Raw genomic sequence first — 27,524 nt, 5'->3', positions numbered from 1 at the left:
AGGAGAAAAGAATGCAAATTAATATAAAAAAGTGAAGTTTTCAGGTTAACATATTCCCATAACATGATTACACGTTAAGCAACTTTCTTGCCATTCTTTAGTAAATAATTTCTTCAGGACAATTTCAAGGAGAAAAGAATGCAAATTAATATAAAAAAGTGAAGTTTTCAGGTTAACATATTCCCATAACATGATTACACGTTAAGCAACTTTCTATGAAAAATATAGGATCATATCAAAATATACATTACAAAATAGATATTATATTATAACTGCGAACTAGTACAAATTGAACTATATACATTAAAGAGATAGGAATGATATTATGTACGTGAACCACACGAGATGACAAGTAATGGAACGAAAAGATTTTCGCAGTTCCCCTTCCTCCTTTTGTGAAAAATACACTCATTTTGAATGTGAAAGAATTAATTGAACAAGATTGCATGCCTACAATTTAACAAACAATTATATATACCTTTGATCAATTCCATAATCCAATGTATATTTAGTGTCTAGGAAGCGGGTTTGAACCAGTAGTTTTGCCATCAGATGATGTAAGAGGAACTGTTGAGAACTCAGAACCAAAATGTTCAGAATGCCGAAAATAGCGACGAGGGGGAGGACTGATGTTTTGATTAGTTGAGGTACTTGGAAAAGCAGATGCAGATGCGGTTCCAGTGCTAAATCTCTGATTGGAAAATGGTGCAGCAGCAGAAATTGTATTTGGACTTTTATCATGTGAATCTTCAGTAGCTTTACCTGTATTTCCTGTTGATTCTCTCTTCTCTCTTTCTTCCGTTTCCATAAGAAAATCAACCCACAGATCTGCAAAGGACTGCAAGAAGAAAAGTACTTGATTAAAGCTAAATTCATGATAAGAAAACTTGAAAGTTCTAGAATCGAGTGCAGTAAAAAAACAAAAAAATTGGTCCTGTGAGTGGAAAAAATCATTGGCTGAATTGAATTTATAAAGTACAAGGCTACAAGCAATTAGATAATAATCCATAGAATCATGTAAATCTACACCCTAAAATTTCTCATCAATGGTTATTGCAGTTTACTCTTGAATTCTGCTCAAAAACAGCCATACGTAACCAAAGGAGAACAAGTTATACCAGATCAAAAGGAATCACCTGGTTATCAGATCCCGCATTTGAAGCTGCTTCAGTCGAACTTCCTCCCAAAATGCCTCCAACCAGGCGGCCAGGCAGCCCAAGAACTCCACGAACAACACCTTTGCCTGCACCTTGTTGAGCAACACCTATCCTTTGCTTATCCTCATCAGAGAATCCTAGCATGCGAACCATAAGATCCAAAACCTGTCCCCAATATCACAAACATTAAGTGCGGGATCAACTTGAGCAAGACATTAAACAAACCAGATAGAAGAACACAGCCAACATCAGCAGTACAAGTTAAGGAAAGCAATCATAGCAAGCTGCAAGAAGTAAACAAATGCAAGTGAAGAATTTAATTTTATAGCCTTTCCAATAAACAGGTTAAAAAATGAACTAACATTGTGTTTCATGTGTCTAATTACCAGTTCTTCAGAGCCTATCCCAACATTCTTATCCCTTATTGTCAGATAGACTTCCTCATGGACATAATTACTATATACAAATTTACATGGTTAAAATGCTAACCATATTTATAAGAAATTTGGAGTATTAACTGAGTACATGAAACCGTGCTCTCAGCCACCCCTGGCATTCATTCGCGCACACGTGCACACACAAATTATGTTAGTTTCGTGTATGATAAAGGATATGGGGCTTCCATTCCAGTCCAGCACAATGCATCTGAAGTAACAAGATTAGAAGATTTTCATACCTCTCTGCTGTGATTTCTCTGGAAATAAGTTACAAGTAATTTTATCACAATGCGCCTGCAACCAATAGTACAATAATTTTCTATATCAAACAGAAGCAACATAATAACAGAAATTATCCCAATTCTAAATTCAGCCCAAATTCATAATTAGAAGACTCAAACAATTAACTTGTTAGGAAATGAAAGAGAAAGATAATGTAGCAAATACCCCTCCGAGGAATTCATCTATTTATTATAAATCACATGGTAAAGCAGATATTGCAAGAAAAACACTCTAAGAAGTAAAAACACAAACAGGCTAACCTGTCAACTAGATAATCTGAATCCACTGACATTCTATTTAGCCGTGTCATACTCTGCTCAAGAGCTCGCCTCAATTTGGCATTGTCTTCCTCAAGCTTACTTACTCTACTTCTCCATTCAGTTTGTGCTTTTTCAGATTGTGAAAGCTTGGATAAAATTTCTTCTCTTTCAACCCTTAATACATCTGCTCTGTGATCTGCATCCTGGTAATAGCAATAACCATTTAATCTATGTGTTACTAAATCAGAAATGCCAAAAGTTAACTTATCCTTTTTCAGTCAAGAAAAGCAAAATTTGGGGAACAATGAGAGGTAATACAGATGCATAAAGCTTTAAGTAATAATAGAAAAGAAAATATATAGACTGCAGAATAGGAAAACATGAGAATAAAAAATCAACAAATATATATGCATATAAAGTAATAAGAGCACATCCAGGTGGTCTGTACTCCATTGTATTTAGAGACAGAGAGAGTCATACTTTCAACAGTTGAGAAAGCTTAGCTGTTTCTTCTCTTGCACGAGCCACCTCCCCTTCTAAATGTTCCTAGGAGATAAAAATAATAAAATATAGTGCATGTAAGTTTACTCAAATGTAACCATAGTAGAGACATGCACATGGAGTTAGAAAAAAAATTGACATAAAAATGTAAGAGCGAACTGTATAAAAAATAATGTAAGAGGAAAAAAAAATTTAATAACCAAACTATCTTTTAAATTTACTATTAATTTATGACTAAAACAATGAAAGAATGGCATGTTTTTATACCTTGGCTTCAATTTCAGCATAGTATTGTCCAAGAGCTGTCTGTAGATTTAAAAGTTCAATATTCTTAGCATCTATTGTGCCCATACTGTTTGTAAGCTTCTTGTTCAGGTCATCAATGATTTCCCTCAACTTGAGAATTTCGTTGTTGTTTGCCATCTTCAGTTCCTCCTGACTTGCAATTGCTTGCTTTAGTGTTTTCTCAAAATGTGATATCTGAGCCCTTAAATAATTATTTCTATCACGTAGCTCTTCAATGACTTTGCTGTCCTCATCCATTTTTTCTGATTCTTCTAATTCCTAAATAAAAAGCAGCAAGGAAAACATGGCTGATGCTGCAGAAAGAGTGATATACTAAATCTATCCAGGACGAATGCAATTTGAACTCATTCACACTTAGGTAATAATGGAGAAAAAAGACACTGATCCCGTAGATAGTATTACAAAATAGATGAAACAATAAAAGTCAGAAAAAATTATCACACAAACAGTAGCCCAACAAATCCAGCCAAAGTACAGAAGGACAGCAATTAAATCATGAACACCGCTTGGGCATTAACAAAAACTAAAAAGGTAGTTCAACAAAGTACAACAAATTACCATTATAATGCATATCATCACTCTTTAGATAAAATACGCATCAAAATAAATATGATTGCTGAAAAGAAAATGTTGAAAGGGTAACTGGGCATTACTAATTAACAAGAGTCTGACTACCAACACAAATTTAATTAATGTGACTCAGTCTGATTGTATAATAATCCATAGTCAACTGCATTCATTCAGTTAACAGGGGTACAAGCCAGGTGAAATTAACACGGAAAATGTATCTCAAATATATATCGTATAATTAATGAGATACACAAATGAAAAATTAAGATTATTAAGATTTGATGAGAAAGGGTGAGAAACTGAGAGAAAATGGAAGAAAGTGAAGAGAGAGAGAGAGAGAGAGTTCTGAAGAGATGGCCTAATATTGATATACGCTGAACGAAAAGAATGAATTACACATTGTGAGATTACAAGCTCTATTTATAGAGCTGGAGTGACTCAGCTATGAGTCAGCATCCAAACTAATCAGTAACCAACACCTAAAATAAACTAATCAACAGACTAAGGTGTGAGTAACCTAATACATCCAGAACTAGACTACAGACTAATATATTATAACAATATCAGGCAGTAGTAGAAAAGCTACGCTAATAAAGATAATTGGGACAACATTTGTCTCATGAATGTCATGCTCACTGATCATTGGTTCTGCTTTAGAAAATAAAATAAGACATAATAGTAAAAAGAATGAAACCTTTTCTAGTAGATGCTGTTTCAGCCGACTCAATTCTTGTACTGCTTTGTCCCTGTCCCGCTGTGTCTCCTTCAAATCTTTACTTAGCTTCTCTAATGATCTTTCCATTTCTTCCTTTCCTGGAAAACTCTTGGAATGATCTGGCATCTGTTACCCAAAAAAAGGGCCCCATCCCCAAAAAAGAAAAGAATAAAAAAATTATTTACATGATCAGAATGCACAACCTGTATGCTACATGTTGCTATAAAGCTTTTGCTCACATCACTGATACTGCTTGAATCCTTTTTCTGAATCTGAGAAGCATCAGACAACATTTTATCTGTGAAAGACTTCCTGCTTTTTTCAAGAGCAGCCTCAATTTCATTATTTTCCATCTAATAACAAGGGGAATAGGATCACATTAGAGTGCAATTTGATGCAAATAACACAAAATCATCATTATCAATTTTTGAGGGACAAGACAGTAGAAACTTTCTATGTTGCAATTAAGTAAAGTAATGCAAGAATCTACCAACCTTAAGAGTGGTGTTTTCCTTCTCTAAGGTTTTGATAAGTCTTTTCAAGCTATCCACATCCTCAGCTGCTTCTTTGTTTTCCCGTCCAGTCAACTCAGATTGCAGACGCTTTACTTCTGATACTTTCTCATTCAATTCATTACGTATTTTGGCCATCTCCTTCAATGTCTTCCGAGCAATAATATGATATATGTAAAGGTTAGATGACCAAAAACTATATAACCCAGCCCATGACATTGCAAAAGTGTAAATTCCTTGAAAAGACTCATCACACAATGATGCAATAGAAGAATTTAGAATGTAAGCCAGAAAATAGTCAAGTCATTCCTTCTCAGTTTCAAAAAATATTCAACATCAACATCAACAACACCTTTATCCCAAATTAATTGGGGTCGGTGGTAGATGAACCCACATGAAAAATACAAAACGGTTGAAAAAAAGTAAAAAAAAATAAAAAAATAAAAAATAAAAAATAAAAAAATTAATAAATAAATAAATAAATAAATAAAAATACACAAATAAAATAATAAAATAAAATAAAATAAAATAAAAATATATGTATATATAAATAAATAAAAGTAAAAAAGAAAGGGACAAGAAGAAGTGGGGGAAATGAAGGGGAAAAGGACTAAAAAGGGACCATCTGGAACATAGGAATAACAGCGGGTCTAACCCTCCACCATACTTATAGCTTTTCTCCATTCCTTTCTAAGACATACTGTCCGCCAATCTATATCCCACTCCATTAAATCTTGTTTTACTACTTTCCCCCAAGTAAGCTTCGGCCTACCTCTGCCTCTTTTTGTGTTTAGCTCTTGGTAACAAACTTCTGTTCTTACAGGAGCATCCATGGGTCTTCTCATCACGTGCCCAAACCACCTCAATCTATGTTCTCTCATCTTCTCGGCTACCGGTACTACTCTGACCTTTCGTCGAATATCTTCATTTCTTATCTTATCCATCCTTGTGTACCCACACATCCACCTTAACATCCTCATCTCTGCTACTCCCATCTTATGCTCATGTTGCCTATGTGCTGGCCAGCATTCCGCTCCATATAGCATTGCCGGTCGTACTGCCGTTTTATAGAATTTTCCTTTTAACTTCAGGGGAATTTTGCGGTCACACAAAAATGCAGATGCACTACGCCATTTCATCCACCCTGCTCTGATTCTGTGATTTACATCCTCATCAATCTCTCCACCGTTTTGTAAAATGGAGCCCAAGTATTTAAAAGCATTTGAAGAAAAAAAATACATGGAAATTTTGATGCATTAGGAAAGGCTATCCATATTCTCTGTTATTTTCTATTACCATAATTTATCAATCAATTTATTTGATATTCAAAGGTGAAATACGAAATAGAAGAATTTCAATTTGGACTGCTATTAAATTCATAACAGCAAGCCAGTTTTTTATTTTTTCTTTCTTTTTAGATAGAAAGGAAACGTCAGATTTGTCGGTAGTTTGACACAATCTCATTGTTTTGTGTCCATCAAATACTTGAGTACTAGAGAAAAGAATTCTTTTCAAAAATTATAGTCCAGTATTAGTAAGTGCCTAATGAGTCTTTTAACAGAAATGAATAAGCCACAATTTGAAAGGGTATTCCTAAAAGGATGAACAATTTACTGAGGTGCTCTTGATTGATTTTTTGTAACATTCAGGCATTTATGTCACTAAAAGGACCAAAATGATAGCAATAAGGCAATGGTAAAAGTATCAAACACAAGACTTCCCAAAATGCACAGCAGTGAAATCTAATATTCATTTCATATGTCCACCTATTGCTTTATTTTAATAGATCTCATAAGTTTGAGATTACGTTCTCTCAATAATATAAACATAATCTGTTTGTTATCTCAAGAAACTTCTGATATAGATGATGTATCATGCTAGACATGAACCTTAAACACAAGCGTGGTGAGGGAAACATGTTGCAACCATGATCACGAAAATCTATATATCTACCCAAATATAAACTCACTTTGTCTCTTTCTGACTTTAATATTTTAAGCTCCTCCTGGAAAGACTTGCTCAATTTCTGTTCCTCTGACATTGAATAAAGAATCAGAAAGTTAGGCAGCTTCTATTCACACGATATGATACAATTTAGACGTTCCAAATGCAAAATAAAAATACCTTGGAACTTTAGCTGAATGTTTGCCAATTGATCGTGTTCTTGCTCTAGTTCCAACTTCAACTTTCTTATATCTGGTGTATGTTGTGTAGCTACTATAGGCCTATTTTCTCCATCCACCAAATCTGCAAGCTCCTAGAAGGCATTCATACATCTGTTGTCAAGTTCACTCACCACTAAAAATAAGAATATAAAGAAACCTATCAAAATGTTATAAATCAAAAGGACCAGACAAACATGCAAAGTTTTTGCATTATAAAGACCTACAGATACCAAATTATACGCTATGTCCATTGGATAAAAAGAGGGGTTCACCTCATGTTGAGGACTCCATGAAATTCAGACATAGGATAAAATCAAGAAATCAATCTATCAAAAACCAATATAGACAAGGGATATAAATGAACACCACCTAATAGTCAATCTTCCTATGTCGGTGCATTATTTAAGAACAAGAAAGCTAAGGTGTCATTACCTTGTACTTTCCTTGTAAATTTGAATATTCAATTTCTGTCTTACTTTGAATAGCATCAGAATCCAAAGCAGACATGGTTCCATTGTTTATAGCATAATGATTTTTCAGTTGCGTTGTGAACTTATGCTGTCGATTGGGTGATTGATCACTACTTCCCTGCACAAATATTTAAAAGTAGTCAACAAGAATCCTTAGCTATTTTTCAAGACCAAAGGCATATAGCCCAATATTTTCAACTATATTACAACCAAGGTAGCTAAGATTGCAATCTTCATCATAAGATCGCATGATCTTACGCTTTTGTGGGGAAGGCTGGGAATAATGCACTTACAGTTGACCCATTGCACATGGCTCAACAATTGATTCAAGAAGCCTAGAGTCAACCAAAATTGCGGCCAATAAATATGATTTAATTGTTAAAAGAAGCATTAATTTGAAATGTAACAAATTACGATCAAATTCAAGTCCAAATGAAGTAGCAGATATGATTGCGATTTGTTTGACAAGAAAAGGAAAGCAATATATTTGGCATGATTTGAAATCTAAGATTTGAGATGTATTTTGAATGATTTAATTGTAATTATTGATTTATTTTTAGAGGTTAATTTATGTTATATTTATTTTAGGAAGTTTTATTATTTTTAGGATTTTTTTATTTTGATAATTAAAAATTGAGAACTGGAGGGTTACTCTTTTGTGAAATCCTTACTTTCTGTTTAGCCATCTTTTCTATGTGTTTTCGTGAAGATAAGGGACGTGGATTCGTTCCTAAAGAAGACAGACAATCCCGTCAGATAGACCCGCGTGACATAGAAAATGACGAGCTCGGAAGGTGGACCCGAGATTTGAAGCAACAACTTGAGCAAACGTTGGACAAGAAAATTCAAGTTTTGGAGTGACTACTTGTGCGGATGCAGAGAAAGAGAATTCAAGATTTGGAACGACGACTCGTGCGGGTATGCATGAAAATCTAAAATTTGAAGCAAGCTCCTGTGGACGCACAAAGCATATAAAACCAACATTTGAAGCGGCAACTTGTATGAACAAAGTTGGGCATTCAATCCAAAGAAGGAATGGAATTAGAGGATGCATCTGATGACGAAAAAGAGAACATCAATCTCTTGGGGATTCTAAACCAGGGACAAAATTGAGAAGTACGACCTGGAAATCAGTTCACTTTTCAAGATATCGAGATGCAAATCAACATTCCTGACTTTGAAATCAATGATTATTATCTAGTTTATTATAATTATCCGATCTATGATGATAATCCAATTTATGATGATTATCCAATTTACAATAATTATCCAATTTATGATGATTATTTAGTTTCTGATAAATCTAATGGGAAATTAGATGATGGAAATTTAATCGAGGAAGAATTCTCATTTCAGCTTCTACCTAAAGTGATTGAGATCAGTGAAGATAAAGAAGATTCGAGGACGAATCTTTTCCTAGTAGAGGAGAATGATGCACTTACCGTTGGCCCATTGCACATGCCTCAACCATTGATTCAGTAAGTCCAGAGTCAACCAAAATTGCGGCCCAATAAATATGACCCATTTGTTAAAAGAAGCAGTAATTTGAAATATAACAAATTACGATCAAATTCAAGTCCAAATGAAGTAGCAGATACGATTGCGATTTGTGTGACAAGAAAAGGAAAGCAATACATTTGGCATGATTTCAGATCTAAGATTTGGGACGTATTTTGAATGATTTAATTGTAATTATTTATTTATTTTTAGAGGTTAATTACTAGTATATTTATTTTAGGAAGTTTTATTATTTATAGGACTTTCGATTTTGAATTTTGGATCAATTTGTAATTAGTCTATAAAAGGGTGCTTAAGACCCTTATTTTAAGAGTTGAATATTGCTATTTTGATAATTAAAAATTGAGAACTGGAAGATTACTCTTTTGTGAAATTCTTACTTTCTGTTTAGCAATCTTTTCTATGCGCTTTTAATGATGCCGAAAGCGCATAGAAAAGTGGCTAAGCAGAAAGTTGGGATACGATAAAAGAGTAACCCTTTGGATCTCAATTACTAATTAACAAAATTCAACTCCTAAAATAAGGGTCATAAGCACCTTTTATAGACTAATTACAAATTGATCCAAAATTCTAAAGTCAAAAATGTAAAATACTAAAAATAAGAAAACTTCCTAAGATAAATATAACATGAATTAACTTTTATAAATAAATAAATAATTACAATTAAATCATTCAAAACACGTCCCAAATCTTAGATCTCAAATCAAGCCAAACGTGTTGCTTTCTTTTTCTTGCCAAACAAATCACAATCATATCTGCTGCTTCATTTGGACTTGGATTTGATCGTAATTTGTTATATTTCAAATTACAGCTTCCTTCAACAATTGGGCCATATTTATTGGGCCACAACTCTAGTGGACTCTGAACTTCTTGAATCACTGGTTGGGCCATATGCAATGGGCCAACTATAAGTGCATCTTTCTCCTCTACTAGGAAAAGATTCGTCCCCAAATCTGCTTCATATTCATTGATATCAATTTCTTTAGACAAAAACTCAAATGATAAATCTTCCTCTATTAGATTTTCATAATTTGATTCCATATCAGATTTATCATAAGACTGGATTATCATCGTAAACTGAATCTTTATCATAAGATAAGTAGTTATCATATATGGGATCATCATCAAAATCAGAAATGTTGATTTGCATCTCGATATCTTGAAAAGTGGACTGAATTCGAGGTCGTACTTCCTAATTTTGTCCCTGGTTTAGAATCCACAAGGAATTGACGTCCTCCTTTTCGTCATAAGATGCGTCCTGTAATTCCATTCATTCTTCGGATTGAATGCCCAACTTTATCCACAAAAATCCACGTAATTCCATTCCATTCAATGTTGGATTTTCATGCTCTGTGCCTCCACAAGTTGTGTAACGCCTGGCAACTTGTAAGGATCAACGAATGTCCCCACGCACTAACACGAGACTTTTCAGCGTGCTTTGTCCTCACTCACACACTTCCCGAGAAAACTTCCGAGGAGGTCACCCATCCCAGAATTGCCCCAAGTCAAGTACGCTTAACTATGGAGTTCTTCCGTTCCGGGCTATCGAAAAGTAGATGCATCTTGTTAGTATAGGTAGTACTAATTAATTCTTATAAGTTATTCCCAACTGTACCGTCCCATACCAGCACAGTCTCTGGAATCCCTCTCTTTCGGGTGTTGATTCGATTCATTCTTGTACCCCCATCGCTGGAAGCCTGCCAGGAGCCGCTCCTTGTCCATGCCCTTTCGCACCGGCGATCACTCCCCGCCCTCGTCAGCGCCTGGGATGTTACTAGTTGTTGCTTGGATTTTCTCGGTATGGGCCCTCGCGAGTTCTCGCTCCAAATCTTGAATTTTCCTGCTCTGCGCCCGCACTAGTCACTCCAAAAATTGGATTTTCATGCTCTGCGCCTCCACAAGTTGTCGCTTCAAATCCTTGATCCGCCTTCTGAGCTCTTCATTTTCTATGTCACGTGGGTCTATCTGACGCGATTGTCCGTCCTCTTTAGGAACGAATCCACCTCCCTTGTCTTCACAACTCCGCCATCGATGACCTCTACGATTCTGTTCAGCCATTGGTTGAAGGCAACCTAGTGCTCTGATACCAAATGATGCCGAAAGCGCAAAGAAAAATGGCTACAGAAAGTTGGGATACGATACGATAGAAGAGTAACCCTCTGGTTCTTAATTTCTAATTATCAAAATAACAAAATTCAACTCCTAGAATAAAGGTCATAAGCACCCTTTTATAGACTAATTACAAATTGATCCAAAATTCAAAAATCTAAAATCCTAAAAACAAGAAAACTTCCTAAAATAAACATAATAGGAATTAACTTTTAAAAATAAATAAATAATTACAATTAAATCATTCAAAACACGTCCCAAATCTTAGATCACAAATCATGCCAAACGTGTTGCTTTCCTTTTCTTGCCAAACAAATCACAATCATATATGTTGCTTCATTTGGACTTGGATTTGATCGTAATTTGTTATATTTCAATTTACTACTTCTTTTCAACAATTGGGTCATACTTATTGGGCCACAACTCAGGTTGACTCTTGAATCACTGGTTGGGTCATGTGCAATGGGCCAACTATGAGTGCATCAGGGAACTTCATTCCCGATTATCCGTACCAACTTGGTTTGGTTAGATCGTTGCAGGATTGTTGAGCAAGCTTGTGAAATTGCGGAAATAGGAAAATTTCTGGGGTCTGGATGAGCCACCATTTAAGTGGCGGAGGAACTCATTTTCCCAGGCAAAAAAAATGCCCACCCCGAAATTTAAAATCCCAAACCTCCTTTTGGCTCTTTCCCCAACACCATTACCCTTCTATCTGATATTCTGAGTTGTTGTTCCACTTTTCCCCATCAATATGAGTTGCTGTCCAACTGCATTGGTGGTGCTGCTTCAATTCTAGTGGTGCTACTCTGCCTTACTATGGTTATATTATATACCCACTCATAGTTCTAGCCCCAACTTATCCATATAATGAGAAGCATGTTCAGAATAGGATTGTGCCATTCTATAGATACTTTTCCATGAGCATATTGAATATTATGCTATCTTCCTGCTTAGATTCAAGGCCCTTAAACCAAACTTGAATCAAAACTAAGACATAACAATGCATATGACATTGCCAGTCAAGCATCGTCATTACTAATTGAATTTCATACAAACAAAATAAAGTACCAGAAACGAAATGTGTCGGAGGACCTCCAGCACAAGACAAATTTTTTTCTTAACATACATTAAACTCCCCAAAATAAAGTTTTAATTAGAATACAGAACTACCTTGACTGAATAGATACCATTTTTAGATGCTCCAGAACCTTCAATTCTGGAGACACTCAAAGCAGCATTTGTAGCCTCCAAATTCTGCTTTAGTGATCCAGTTTCTTTATTCAATCTAACAATCTGATCCTGCAAAGGAAATGATTGGATGGTTAATCTTGTCAAAGGCCATTTAGGATCAAAATAATAGAATTATTCATTAAGTAAATTGTTAAGTGACTGTTAATGAAACTTCTCTGAGAGAGACCATGTAATGAAGAGATATAATTCTATTATGTATTCAAGAATATTAAAAGTCCTCTTGTTTTGGGGGATGAGGGAAGGATCAGAGCGTTACTTTACATAGCACAAAATCCAGAATATATATGATATTTATTTGAAATGACCCGTTGTTGCTGAACTCACTTTATTTCAAACAGACCCAAAATAAGGTCCATGAAGATTTCAAAACACAAAAAGTTAGCAGAACCAACAACATTTGTTCCAGAAGGTAACAAAGATATCCCAGCTAAATGAAATAAGCTCAATCATGTACAACAATGTAGCAGACTCTGAGATAATTGCACAATTACATAGCTCCAACATATGAAACAAGAGAAAAGAAAAATATACAAGAGTACTGGTACAATACAAATATGCAGGAAGGTAATAGCCATACTTCTTTTTCTTTTAATAGAGCTGCGTAATTAACTGACAATGCTTTAATTTCAGCCTCAGATGCTTGAAGTCTCTTGATTTCTGCTTTGTATTGTTCTATCTACAAGAAGCAAAATAAAGATTGTAATGACATCTTTCTCTTTTTTGGTTACAAAATGGTATCTTATTTAACCAAACCACTACTAAAGTAAGGAGATCCAAGGGGCAAAAACAAGTGATAAACATTTACTACACTATAATTTCATGCATTTGACAACAAATTCTCACTAATGAACTTAATGCTAATTTTATGTGGAGGAATGGCAAGTTGACAATGTTATAGTGAGATGTCATAGTGAGATTTAAAAATAAAAAAAAATAAAACCATACAACAAACATATAAAATTATTGTAAATTAGCAGAATCTCTCCAATAATTATTGTAAATTATTGGATACTATGTTTTCAGTTTCTTTAAATATTTAACTTGTCTCCAGCTCTGGAATGAAATCACGAGAATTGCAGAAATAACATGATTTAATGAAACTAAAACCCAAGACCTAGTTCAATGTAGAACCAGATGCGTTAAGTTCTCAAGGTAATCAACGATTCACACACGTTACTAGTTATAGCTGACTAGTTAAATGCATCAAGAGAGAGAGAGAGAGGGAATGACCTCAGAAGGAGAAGCATGATCGATGCCGTTTGAGAGTGGCGACCTAATTCCAGATTTGGAATGGGCGAAGCCGTGAGAATTCCGGCGATCGGAGACGGCGGAATTGTCTCCGTCGCCGCCGCCGTACATTCGAAGCATTGCATCGTCGTCGTCGTCGTCATGAACGTCGAGGGCGATCTTGTTCAAGTTCTCCTTCAAATTGGCAATTGTGCCCCACATGATTTATTCAAATCACCAACGCACCCTCAAAAATTGCAGCAAACGAAGATTATATAGATATGTAGATGCAACTTGCAATTGTTGTTGCCGATTTATTTTTTTTCTCTTTTTTTCTTTTATTATTATTCTTATTTATTTGGTTTTGGAGGGGAATCTGTGAAAGTGGGGGCACTGCAATGTGATTCTTGTTAGATCTCAGATTGGAGGAGGGAGGGTTCTCCTTCTAACTTATCATGCTTCTGTTTATTTTCATCAAATTCCTTTTTTATTTTTCAATTTTTTTAGGATTAATAACTTAACTTATTGCCATATATTCAGTAAATCGTAAGGGTGTTTTAAATTTTAATAAAAATTCAAAAGCATAAATAAAATAATTTATTTTATAAAAAAATAATTAATTTAGATAATATTCAAAAAAATTATATTGTGAATATAAATCAAAATATGTGCATAGTTGATTAAAAATTTAAATTTAAAATATAAAGGAAGAAATTAAAATAAAACCAGTCATTTTAAAAAGAAACTAAAGTAAAAAAATATGAGTCATTAAGGTTGTTAAATCGCAATATGTATCGTTGGATCGATTTTTTGTATTATATATCGTATCGAATTATAATATACAGAAATATAATATAAAATAATTTTAAAATAGATATTAAATATTTATTTAATTATTTTCTTTATTAATAGATTTTTTATATTGATTTTTGAGTTTAAATCACAAATAAAATCTTTATTTTTTTCTTGTTAATAATTTTTTTTAGAATTTTTTAATATGAATTATAAATCAAATTTTTATTTTTTATTATAAAAATTATAAAATTTTATTTATTTTTCGTACCCTAAGATATAGGATACGTATCGTATCATCCGATATAAAAATCACTTTCCCATACCGTTCACGATGTGTATCAGAGTGTTTATGAATTATATCGTGTATCATAAATTTGCTAATATGTTTTGATTCAATAAATAAAATAAAATTATTTAATATCTGAAAAATTTAACTGAAGGTTAATTTAAAAGTATAAACAATCAATATTAAAGAGAAAATAAGAAAAAAATTAAATAAAGGAAAATTTAAATATTTTAAAAAATAATATAAATTATGTCAACGAATGAAATTTTCACATATATGGAAAAAATTAATTATAATTTTTTATTTTTAGTCACGCGATGTGATACTTGTGGTGCAAGTGTATTGATGAACAAGAAAATGATAAGTGTATGCGCTTCCTTTTAATTTTTTACTAATATATTTTTGTTAATTATTATGGAAATATTGTATTATTTTGTTCTTTAAATTATGTCAGCGACTCATTTTGCGGTGCCCTTGTCTCGTCTGCGCGTAAATGTGCGTTCTTCTGTATTTTTTTTTTTTTCAATTAATATACTTTTGTAATATTTTCTTCGCTTATTTTAATTGAAGTTTAGAAGCCATAGTTTTAACTTTTAAGAGGGAAATATTTTTATGACCAAAAAAATCTATTACCAACTTATTATTTATTTAATAAGTATTAATTTAATTATTATTAAATTAATATTTTTTCTTTTTTCACAATATTTTTAGCATTCTATCTGTTATCTAATAGTAATCAGATAGGTAATGAATTGAAAAAAAAAATTGTTGATAGTAGAGTATTCCCCCTAATTTTAATAGTAATAAAAAAAAATTATTAGGGTGTATTTGATTGTATTCTAATTTTTTTATAAAAATATTTTATAGAATAATTATAAAAATTAGTATTTTTTCTGGTGGATCCCAACTTTTTTGTTTTCTACGCTGCACATCCACAATTTCTACAGTAACAGCATTGCAAACCCTTCACTGATATTAAACTGAAGTATAAAAAATTAAATAATTAATACATAATAGAAAATATGTTAAAGTATATTTTTGCAATTTTATAGGTCACATTCTTTTAATTTAATACTTATTTTTATAATTTGTCCAAAAAACGCTATATAAAGGAGCTTGAAGTATCAACATCCCTTGCAGCTGCTATTGATTTTAGGGTTTATAGTCGCCGCTACATGTCGTTCATCTATTTTCTTCTATTTGTTTCGTTTCGTTTAACAAAAAGATGATGCAATGAAGAAAAACAAAAGAATGATGGGTAACATAACCATCGATTGCGGATCACTCTGCAATATGATTCCTTTCACTATTATGGTTCGTATTCACTGAGCATCGTTACAAAGCCTTTTTTATTTAATTTTTTTTTTACCTTTCTCTTTATGTTTTCGTTCGATTTCATATTTGAATCGAAGGTTCCTATGGAGGAAACGCCATAAATCAGTGCGTTTTTTTTTTCAAGTTTGCCTTCGGAAATTGAATCGAGATCTCATCGCGACCAAGTGTTTCGTCATTTGGCTTGGTTCATCTTTGGATTTTGATTTTCGTACATCATTATTATTATTATTATTATTATTATTATTATTATTATTATTATTAAAATTAAGAATGCGAAGATCCCAGCAGAGTGGCGAGTACTCTTGTTGTTGAGGCCACTCTAACAATGTATTTCAATACCCTTCGCAGAGTTATTAGCCGAATCGTAGGATGCCCAAATTAGTGTTTGATTTTTGGTGCATCTAGAACCCTCGGCTATATTCCATAACATAAATTCTGTCCAAAAATTTTATTCGAAGTTTTTATATATTGAAGTATTTTCCATTTTTTTCCTTTTGATGAAAAGTGTAGAAATTGTTTTCAAATTCCTCCTTATTTGAGTTTATCAATGGCAGGGCTGTTGTTAAAAATTTTTTAACAACTTTTGGAATGTAAACCAATTCAACCATCATTGATTATTGCTTTGTTAAGGCATTTCTTGATTCGTGTAAAGAAGCCATTTGATAGTTCAATATTTCCTGATTTTACTGCATCAAATAATTCTGTATAAATGTTTGATTTGTTTGATGCAGTAAAATCAGAATTGTTGAGCAAGCTTGTGAAATCGCTGCAATTCTAACGGTGCTACGACTCTGCCTTACTATATAACCATAGTTCTAGCGCCAACTTATCCATATAATGAGAAGTGTGTTCAATATAGGGTTGTGTCATTCTATAGATCCTTTTCTAGTTTTCCTTTGAGCATATTGAATCCCTAGGATTACGCACAATGTTACGACCACATCCGTTGATTTTCGCCAATTAACGGTTATCATTTTTCAAATTAAACTCATTAATTAATTATTAATTCGCAATAAATGATAACCGTTGATTGACGGAAATCAACGGTTAAGATGTGGTCGTAACATTGTGGGTAACATTATTTGTGTGTCACACTATCCTATCCCATTGAATACTATGTCAATAATCCTTTTTATTTTTTTTCACTTTTTGATCTATTTTTATTTATTTTTTTAGCCTTGTGCCATCCATCTACCGAAGATTTTCATAAAAAAAAAAAAAGAATAAAATGGAAGTATAAAAAAGACCAAAACATATCTAAATAAAAAGAATAAAATAGATAAAAAAAAATCAAATATATTAAAATTTTACAACTGTGATTTTTTTTATACTTTTTTTTGTCTTTAGTATATTTGTTTTTCATTTAAACTATTTTTAATTCTAATCTTTTTGTCATTTCTGTGATTATTAACATATTTGGACTTTTTTTTAATTAGACACATTTATTTTTTTTTCTTTTAGTCTTTTATCATGTGATCTAAATCTTTTTTATTATTATTTCATTTTCTTCTTCTTCTAATAAGAATAAAATATAGGGAGATGTTATATTTTTTTTTATTAAATTTTAACTTTTTATCAATCTAACGGTTATATTATTGAATTATATTTATTAATTAATTATTAATTATAATAAGTTATAATTGTTAGATTTACGAAAATTAACAATAAAGATTTAATAATAATAAGTATAACCTTTTCCTAAAATGTATATATTTAATTAAGTTTCTAATAGTGTTAAAGAAAGATGTGGTGGAAAAAATCATAGGAGGTCAAGTGATTAAAAAAAGAGAAAAGTGTGTGTCATTTTAATAGATGTAAAGTTCTCTTATATTAAGAGAGATAAAGAGATAGATAAACGAAGAGAGAGATTTGACAAAAAAAAAAAAAAAAATGTGGGTCTTATCTCAAAGGATATAAGTTGTATCATTTAAAAGGATAGACATTTTTCTCTTAAATTTTTTTTTCATAAACTGTGGTTTACTTTTTTTATCACTTGTCCGTTATGTTTTGTTATCTCTTTTATTCATTTTATCTTTTGTTATCTCTTACTCACCTTCAATCCATTCAAGCTGAATGCAGGAAATTAGCATATAACCATTTAAAGCATTAGTGCCCAAGAAGCCATCACAAACCTGAACCAAAAACCTATTCAAAACTCAAACAAGTAATCAACATTTTGAAAACACAAATGAACTACTGAAAATCATTATCATTGCTCAAATAATTATCACAATTAACAAATAAGCAAACTTGAATCAGCATCAACTACAATAAAAAGACAAATATTTCCGCATCCAGTTCATATCATCAAGTAGTTTGCAAAATGCAGATTTGCAAGTTGGAAGAGCCATTCACAAGTTCCTGTATATGCATTTTAAAAATACATGAAGATAGAGATGGATAGTGATCATGGTCTTTCCAATGTAATAAACCCATAATGGAGTGTTCTAGGAGGAATTGAATGAAAAAAAATATAAGGGGATAATTGATAAAAAATAAATAAATAAATAAAAGTGTAAGTGATAAAAGAATAAACCACAAGAGGATTTATGAACTTTTTCCAAAAAAAAAAAAAACTGATTCAAAGCAATATCATAGGAATTTTTGACTTTTCCTTTTATATATTAAAGTATTTTCCATTATTTTTTTCCTTTTGAGGAAAAAGTATAAAAATTGTTTTCAAATTCCTACTTATTTGAGCTTATCAATGGCAGGGCTTTTTAACTGTAGATTTAGGTAATCAAACTGAAGCCCTTATGCAGCTCATGTCACTTAGAGGAAGCATGAAAGAGAAAAATATTTTATTAAAATATCAAAACCATAATAATCATCTCTGTTTTTTTCTTTTTTCTTTTTTTAACATCAAGGATGGCAAGCCAAAACATAGAGGAAATGCCAGCCACAAGTGAAGTCCATGCTTTTGCAAAGAGATCCCAATAGTCACCATGACAGTATAGTGTAAAATTCCAAAAATAAAAGGTGCTGCACACGCATAGACGATAACAAAACAACTTACACTTTCTGAATTTCAATAAAGACTCCCCCCTTGTATAGGTGAAATAACAATATCAAGGGAGGTCATGTAATACCGTAAACTACAGTGTTTTTAATTTTATTTTATTTTTGATATTCTGACTATAATTATTTTTTTGAGACAAGTCAACTTTTAAATATTCCCATAAATTTAAACTTTGAATAGACTATTGAACTAATCCCAAGTCTGAGCTTAATTATAGTTAAAAAAATTTGCCCCTTCTCAAAGATTTATTTGGTGGGAATTAAATTAAGATTTTCTTCCAACAATATTCAGCCTGTATTGTCAACTGAGCTACACTTATAGGGTAATTACAGATTTTTTGTTTAAGGTTTCATAAACCTCCCGAGAGGTCGATGTAATTCACTCAAGATAGTATCTCATAATTAGTTCAAAGACAACTTTAGAGTTACAACTGAATCCTTACTCTCCCAAGGAACTTTCTTTTCCCTCTGTCAATTTCTACGAATGCTAGAATTGTTCCAGCATTTCTGTATTAAAGATCAAGTATTTAGTAAACATGCTACCATAACGTTAATGATACACTTTATACGTTAAAGTTAAAAACAGCACAGCAATACGAGACTAGCCCAATACAAGATAATAACTATCAATCAGCAGAGTGTAACATCTCATTCCAAAATGTATAATGTTCCAATTTCCAGATGTTAAAAATAGAATTACCTGAGGCTAAAATTCTACATACAATCCATTTATTTATATATATGAACACAAAATTAAGAAGAGAACATCAAATTATAAGCATTACAGTTTATTTCAAGAAAAATATTTTCATTTTTGCTGCATAAAACTCACTCACATAAAAGTGATTGGGTAATCATGAAGGAAAAGAAGAAATATTGAACCCTTACCGTCTTGCACCCTAACACGATGGGAAAATGAGATTTTATTGAAAGAAAATCACGAAGTCTTAATTTATCAAACAAGAGAACTGCTACTCATAATGTTATTAACAACTGTGACAACAGCTTGGACCTTTATTCAATGATATAATTAACCTTGACTCAGAAAGTCAAATGACCAAAACAATAAAGCATTCACTCAAATTGAGCTCAGAAGCCACGCCATCATCCTTCTGCCTTTTAATGACAAAATTGATAGAGTATTGGAATGAAAAGAAGTCTAGATTTATACATCAGCAAATAAATTATTCATCAGTATAATGACATAATCTACTATGTTCAAAACAAAACAAGTATTCTAACAAATACAAGTACCCTTCTGGTTCACCAAGCAAAATGAATACAGCCATAAACACAATAGGAACAAAGGAGAGAATTTCAACCTATCAAATGGTGTAATTAATTTTTCATCCTTCACTGACTTCAGATGGTGTCTTAGCCACAATTGACAAGGCATGCAATCCAGACTGCAACTCCTCTTGCAGAAGGTTATAGATGAGCCTATGCCTCTTGACCAAACTCTTCCCTTCAAACTCTTCAGACACCACTTTAAGGTTGAAATGTGTCTCACCATCACTCCCTCTAGCACCAGCATGCCCTGCATGTTGATAAGAAACATCTTCAACTTGCAATTGAACAGGATTAAGCTCCTTTTCTAGCTTCTCCTTGATCCTCTTCCCTCTTCCTCCCAATTCTGTATGCTTAACATCAACCTCAGAACTCAAACTAACATCTGAACTGGGTGATGGTGATGGTGATGGTGATGGTGAACTGTTTCCACCACTTGAATTCTCAACAAATTTATCACCTTTGAACTCAGAACTTGAAGCCGAGCTCAATTCAGCACCCTTTTCCGCTTCCACATAGAGCATAAGAGCCTTTTTCTGCATCAATTTGAGCATATTCAAGAACCCATTATTCCTGGAAGGGGTTAAACTCTGCTGCAACCCGAGAAGCACAACGAAATCGGGCGAGACCCGAAGAACTTCATGGACGGGTCGACCCGAAAAGCCGTGAACGAGCAAAGCGGCGAGGCCCTTAGTGAGCATAGAATCAGAGTCAGCTTCGTAGATGACATTGTTGTGAGGGTCGAGGTAGGCTCGGACCCAAACCTGGGAAACGCAACCTTCGACCTTGTTGTCTTTGCTCTTGAATTGGGAATCGAGGGGTTTGAGGTTCTTGCCATAGAAGAGAAGCTGCTCGTACTTGGCTTTTGGTTCCTCAACGGACTGAAAGAGCTTCACGATTTCTTGAAGCTTCGGAGGGAGCTCTTCGATGGGTTGCAGAGAAGTGGTCGATGGTGATGATGATGATGATGATGCTGATTGTTTCGTTGGAACTCTCTCGAAGGAGATAGGCTTGAAGAATTTGGTGGGTGTTACGAAGAAAGTTGAGTTTTTGGAGAGTGGGTTTTTGTCGTAGAAGGAGAGTGGGATTCTGGTTGTGACCAATCGAAACGAACATGAGGAAATCGAATTCGGAGACATGATTGCAGTTCCAGCTATTGCAACTTTACCAGAGGGTGAGAGAGAGAGAGAGAGAGGATTATTCCTTTCCAGATCTTCTAGGCTTTTTCCTTGGACTTGATTGATGACAGGCCCAACAAAATTCATTATGATAATTGATAACACTTTTAGTTATCAAATTAAGTAATTAACTTGAATAAAAAATAATTAATAGTTAATAAAATATTTAATTATTAACGTTATATGAAAATAATTGGTTAAATTAACTTTTTTTTAATTGGCTTTATGTATGTAAAACTAAAAAGTGTATCTACATATTATTACAAACAAATAACACAATTAAGTCATATAATGATTAAACTTTAAATATGAATTCTGATGTTATACTTTGTAAAATTATAAATATATTTATATTAATATATTTCACATTACAGCCACATAGTTATGCATTTTTTGTATCAAAAAAAAAAAAGTTATGCATTTTGCTATTTATAGTTGCAAACAAGAGTTCAAATCCAATCTTTTATGCTAACTGAAAAGGGGTGCACGAAGAGGGCTAATTAATAAATTACTGTAAAAAGTAGGGATATAAATAAATAAACTAAACGAACCGTGAATCAATCTCAACAGTATAAAAAAAAATCATATTTTTTCAAACCGGTTTAAGAAACAAACCAAATTGGATTATACCTACTCCTAGAAGTTAAAAAAAATCAAATGAATTAAACCAATCTGCAAATTGAACTGAATTATATTATATTTTTCCGAATTGATTTAAGAACGGAACCAAATTTTTTCAAATCAGTTCAAGAACTGAATTTTTTTTTAAAATAGATTCGGTTTGCTCAAACTGAACCACTTTTCCAGTTCGTTATATAAAACCAAACCATGCCCCTAGTAAGAAGCAAGAATTTAAAAGTATGAATTAGTCTTGTGACACCAGAACACAAGTTGCTTCTATGAATCTATGGATAAAGGAAGACAGTACTAGTAATTACATTATATATACATGGCTTTTCACACTCACTAGTTACAATAGCCAACAAATACCCTATAAAATGGTGCCAATAGATTCGAGCACCATGTAAACCAAGTCTAAGTCGAAGGCAAAAGTCAATTTTCTCACAGCTTTATATGACAAGCAAGATGCCAGATGTCTAGCTTATTAACGTAATATGAATAATTTACAACAAAACTTTTTGAAGAACTTGAGCAAAATTATGTTTTCTTAGTAGATGAAGATATTTCAAAATAAGTTGGTCTTGGGGTCGAGGGGCAGCCAATAGATCGAATTAATTCTTCCACGCCCAGCACTTTAAACCTAGGAGGTGAATTCACAGCAATGTTGTCAACCCGGTGCTCAAAAATCTTGCCTTGCTTGTCAAGTTTATACTCAGAGGTTCCATCAAACCTACCACGACTTTCCCATGGAACTCGTGGGATCCCATGAACAGTCCAGCGAACCATAATGATGTTCTCAGTAGGCTGCCATACACTACTTAAGTCTATCCATAAAGCTTTGAAAAACATCCTCCCATGAAATCGTAGTGCCCAGAAGATCGACTTGTAATTCTCGATACCGATAAATGTACTCAGAGGATCCTTAAATACAATGTCATCCCTGAAAAAAGGAGCTATTATAGTCAGTAAATTTAGCATAACAGAGCAAAGAAGACACTCATTAGAAGTTTATTATTTTAAGAAAAGCACATAACCCTAGTGCAATATAAGTTCATAAAAAATAAGGCGCGCAGTAGAAGCTTCCCTCTAATCTTATTAAATCAATTAAAAGATTTACGGTGTCCTCTAATTATTTTGACTATAGTCCAATAATCTTCTTGAATACATTAATGCAATGCTTAGGACTCAAACCTAGAGTTCCTTAAACAAGTGCATCTACCTTTGGCATAAAATAAAGTGACACAAGTCACGATGCAGTATTACACCAATAACAACTTCAATATACTCAACCAGATACCATGGTAAATGTAGGCAAGATTTAACACTTTCGCGCCTTAGATTTTGAGAACCAGGAAAAGGATGCAGAAAAAGAAAAAGTAGTATAAGTAAGGGGCCGTTTGGTATGAGGCAAATTTCCAAATGTCTAGGATTCTAAACTTGGTAGTCTAAGATTGCAATGTTTGGTACCTAAAAAAAGAAAATTATCTTGGGAAAAAAAAAATTCGGGATTTTCATGCATAGTGCAAAAGTGATCCAAAATTCCAACCTCAAAATACCAAAAATAAGTTAGAATTCTTCTTTTCCAGAAGAAATGGAGCAAGAAGCCCAAAGCAATAGACCAAAATAACCCTATTGATGCATTGTGTCATAGCTTTCTGAAGCTTTTGGAAGAAATTGCATCTGAAGCTTCATTCCAAACCGGAGGCGAGAGGCGAGCTTCATTCCAGACGGGAGGCGAGAGGCGAGATGCATCGGGTTTTGGAAGCTCTTGGTTGCTATGTCATGTCCATAAATGAGCATGGGAGGCGAGAGGCTCTAAAGCCAACATTGTTCTTCATGCTTCAATGTGAAGCAGAATTATGAAACTGAATCTTAAACATGGTATTAATTGGGAACAGCTTTGAAACATACGAGTGGGGCATATTTTGGCTGTTGGAAGATTACAAAGCTTTGTATCCCCAGATGAGGCCATGGGGGGAAACATAGAAAGGGTAAAGGTGGGGTTATTTTCGTAAAATAACCTCACATTACCACTAATATTTCACAATCAACCAAACACACACTCAGTAAATTTAAGCATAAAATCTCGGGAAAGTTTGACCTTACCAAACACCTTTTTAGTAAAATTTTAGAAAAATTTATTTCCCACTATATTCCAGTAATAATTTTTTCCTAGATAAATAAAATTTCTCTTCTACCAAACGCCCCCTAAAGGGCATGTATCATTACACTTTTAATTGCTAGGAAATTGTAATTATCCATAGTTCGGAACTATCAATAGCAGAACAAGCTTCATTGTTACAATCCTTATGATTTTTGCACCCACTTAAGTACCGCGTGTGGTTTACACATAAATAAGTCATCATGTGAACTACACACAATCGGTCCCCAAGCCTCTATGATAGTTAAACTTAAAGACAAATATAAAGAAGTCTAAGGGCATATCAGGCGAAAGCACTGTCTTATTATGATAAATGAGAGGAATAGATCTTGATCCCTGGATCTTGTATGAATAGCCAAGATTTGGAATTACATAAAGGTCACACGACCACTTAAAAGAGTCATACAGCTTAGTCATAAAATTCACAGGGACATGCATGATATCAAGATTAGCTCATCTCAATGTCATAATAGCTCTCACTTGATATGCTTAATGTCCAGAACTCCTTCAAGCTGCGGCAAAGTCAACCGGCTCCGGCTAAGGCTACTGCTCCTGCAAACAAAAACCCAAAAGCTGTGTCTAAGCCAAGTGTCAAGTCCACTTTCAAGGCCAAGGCTGTGGTGGCAAGTGCCAAGCCAAAAGGAAAGCCGGCTAAGGTGACTGCAGGGAAGAAGGTGGCGGCTAAGCCAGCAAGGAGGCCGCCAGTAAAGGGTGTGAAGAAGCCCAAAGCATGGAATCGCCGGCAAAGAAAGCTAAGAAGTGAAGATTCTATCTATCTACACTAGTAGTAGCATCCTCACTTCTTAGCCAGCAATTTCATGCTCTTGGGCTTCTTCACACCCTTAACCGATGCCTTCCTTGCTAGCTTAGCCGCCACTTCCTTCCCCTTAGTAACCTTACATGACTTTGCTTTTGTCTTGGCACTTGCCGCTGCAGCCTTGGGCTTGGGTTTGGAAGCGAATTTGACCCTTGGCTTAGACACAGCTTTAGACTTCTTAGTAGCAGGAGCAGTAGCCTTAGCCGGAGCCGGTCAACTCAGTGGCAGCTTGAAGGGGTTCTTGAACTTGATGAGTTTGCCAGCCGGCCACTGTATTTCTTGACACAGTTGAGAAGACGCTTCAGGAAGGTAGGAGGAAGATCCATGTGCTTCCCCTCGACGAACTTGGCTATCGCATACTGGCTCAAACCGGTCCTCTACTTCAGACTCACAATGATCATAGACTTCAAAGGTCACATGACCACTTAAAAGAGTCATACTACTTTATGTCATAAACTTCACCGGACATGCAAGGTTTCAACATTAGCTCATCTCAATATTATAATAAGACAATGTTCTCACTTGATAAACCCTTAACTCAATCAAGCCACTTTAGTAAGTAAAATACAATAATAGTACTTTAACTATAACTACAAGCAAGGCAACTAAGTAACACCTGTAAAACTATAATTATGAACGGGTAGAATGTCATTGAAGGATTAGCTCCAGTTGAAAGCAACTACATACCTAAATCTTATTCAATTGTCACTTAATTTATACCATTAATAATCACAACGCAAGTGATAAAAAAAATTATGAATCTTCCACGAAAGTCATTAAAAAAAAAAGCAGTGATTTTACACATATTCTCCTCCTATAGTCAACATCCATCATGCAAAATCATGAGTGAAACCCTAACCTGTAGATGTCAAAGCTAAGTTCCCTGTAGAAGAGATCAGGGAACTCTTCCCTTAAAGTTCGAATGGCATATCCCATATTAACATAGTAATTCTGCTTTTCTTCTTCTTCTTCCTCTTTGCTCTGCCTCGATCCTCCCTTAACCGGAACCGAGAACTGACCGTACGAATTCACGTTCTGATCCAAACCCAAATCCAAAACCGCACAATCTTTCACTTCACAAGAAATTTTCACCGCACGCTTTGGTCCAATTGCCTTAACTTTTGTGTAGGGTTTGAAGCCGTGAAGTTTGCTCAGCTTAGGGTTAGGATTATAGGCAATTTGAGGGACAAGGAACATTTCCGGGGAGTGGATTAGGAGGGCCATGATAAAGCTTAGATTTTTATTTTTATTTTTATTTTTTCAGAGGAAAATCGAACAAGAAAATTTCATTTTTCCGGGAAAATGCGACACGGGAACTTTCTTGAGGATGGAAAAGGAGATTATGATATGGATAATTAGAAATATCATGTCATTAAGCTGAAAAGTATGTGATTGGTTGGATTTTATTTCATCCTTTTACTTTTTAGTCCTCGCTTTCTGGCTTTTTCATTAAACAAAAAGGTTTTAATGTTTATAGATAAGTTATCTACTTTTGCTTTCAAAATAACGTTTTTTAGGTTAAAAAATTAAAAAATTATAATGAAAAAATTAATATAATCCTGAAATAAATTATAATTACAAAAATATCTTGATTTTTGTCTCAAAATCATATCGTTTTAGGTTCAATGTAGATAATTTATCTACATTAATAGTAAAAAAAACCAATCCAAACAAAAAAAAATACCAAACTTTTTTGAGTTTTATAAGAGTTATGTTGTAGGAAAAATGATTGTATAATGTTATAGAGATTCGTTCTGCGTGTTTTAGATTTTTTTTTTTTGCTTCAAAAAGTGCCCCACAAAATGTTGTGTGTATAGCAAACTTTTTTGTGTCACGTGACACGATAGATATGCAAACCCCAACCTTTTTTGGACATAAAGATGAAGAGAGAAAAAAAAAGGAAATGAAAATGAAACATCATAATAATTAGTGGGAAAAGATTTAGGATAATTGGGTGCCCTTGACTTTAGTTGAAGGCATATTCCTTATCTTTCACTTTTATTTTTCATGTCTTTGCTTTTTTAGGAAAAAAAAATTGATTTTTTGTACGTAATTTTATGAAAGTTTCATTTTTATTGTAATTTTCTTATAATTTTAACTTCAAAGTTTTTATTTAAATCTATGCAATTGTTAAATGGTTTATTTGAGTCTTTATTTTTACATCTATAGAAATATAATTGCAATATATTATTAATGTACAAAAAATTATACTATCATTTGATCATGTATTATGAAATTATGAGAAAATTTAAATACTGTATCTATTATTTGAGAATATTAATTATTTAAATTATGGGTCGGGGGAACAATCTTCTTCTTTATGGTAAAATAGCTGATCAAATTAGATTATATTGTAAAATAGTGATAGTGGAAGTAAAAATTGGAACAAATACAGAAGTGGAGTAAAAACTATTTACACAATGACAAAATGGATGGAAGTCACAAAGGTAGCATAGCATATTTATGGTAATATTGGAAGTGATAATAGTGATGATGATAACAATGGTTAAGTAGTGGAGGGCTAGTTATAATTGTAGGCATTAGGC

General features: G+C 33.4%; 3 protein-coding genes and 1 non-coding gene across 4 annotated transcripts; 1 reads left to right on the top strand and 3 right to left on the bottom strand.

Moving 5' to 3' along the window:
• Positions 1-331: 331 nt before the first annotated feature.
• On the bottom strand, positions 332-13,863 carry LOC133295060 (golgin candidate 3). The gene is made up of 15 exons (XM_061493841.1): positions 13,484-13,863; positions 12,831-12,929; positions 12,173-12,301; positions 7,338-7,493; positions 6,865-6,997; positions 6,710-6,774; positions 4,723-4,890; positions 4,468-4,581; positions 4,208-4,354; positions 2,905-3,201; positions 2,617-2,682; positions 2,137-2,339; positions 1,834-1,888; positions 1,137-1,322; positions 332-838 (listed from the first exon to the last, which is right to left on the bottom strand). The coding sequence occupies exons 1-15, from the start codon at positions 13,700-13,702 to the stop codon at positions 509-511; spliced, it is 2,367 nt and encodes a 788-aa protein (XP_061349825.1). The 5' UTR covers positions 13,703-13,863; the 3' UTR covers positions 332-508.
• A 2,303-nt stretch (positions 13,864-16,166) lies between these two features.
• LOC133295149 (small nucleolar RNA snoR145) lies at positions 16,167-16,320 on the top strand. Its single transcript, XR_009749295.1, has one exon. It is a non-coding gene; the product is annotated as a small nucleolar RNA snoR145 (small nucleolar RNA).
• Positions 16,321-19,940: 3,620 nt separating this feature from the next.
• Positions 19,941-21,415, bottom strand: LOC133295087 (sufE-like protein 1, chloroplastic/mitochondrial). The gene has a single exon (XM_061493882.1). The coding sequence runs from the start codon at positions 21,338-21,340 to the stop codon at positions 20,261-20,263; it is 1,080 nt and encodes a 359-aa protein (XP_061349866.1). The 5' UTR covers positions 21,341-21,415; the 3' UTR covers positions 19,941-20,260.
• Positions 21,416-22,428: 1,013 nt separating this feature from the next.
• LOC133295117 (uncharacterized) lies at positions 22,429-26,314 on the bottom strand. The gene is made up of 2 exons (XM_061493914.1): positions 25,838-26,314; positions 22,429-22,940 (listed from the first exon to the last, which is right to left on the bottom strand). The coding sequence occupies exons 1-2, from the start codon at positions 26,200-26,202 to the stop codon at positions 22,538-22,540; spliced, it is 768 nt and encodes a 255-aa protein (XP_061349898.1). The 5' UTR covers positions 26,203-26,314; the 3' UTR covers positions 22,429-22,537.
• Positions 26,315-27,524: the final 1,210 nt, after the last annotated feature.

The sequence above is a fragment of the Gastrolobium bilobum genome, unplaced genomic scaffold (genome assembly GCF_033153095.1).
Source record: "Gastrolobium bilobum isolate Gb01-03AN ecotype WA unplaced genomic scaffold, APGP_CSIRO_Gbil_v1 utg913, whole genome shotgun sequence".
Taxonomy (NCBI): Eukaryota; Viridiplantae; Streptophyta; class Magnoliopsida; order Fabales; family Fabaceae; genus Gastrolobium; species Gastrolobium bilobum.
Note: the sequence above shows the minus strand (reverse complement) of the source record. Positions and strands in the feature narration are given on the sequence as shown.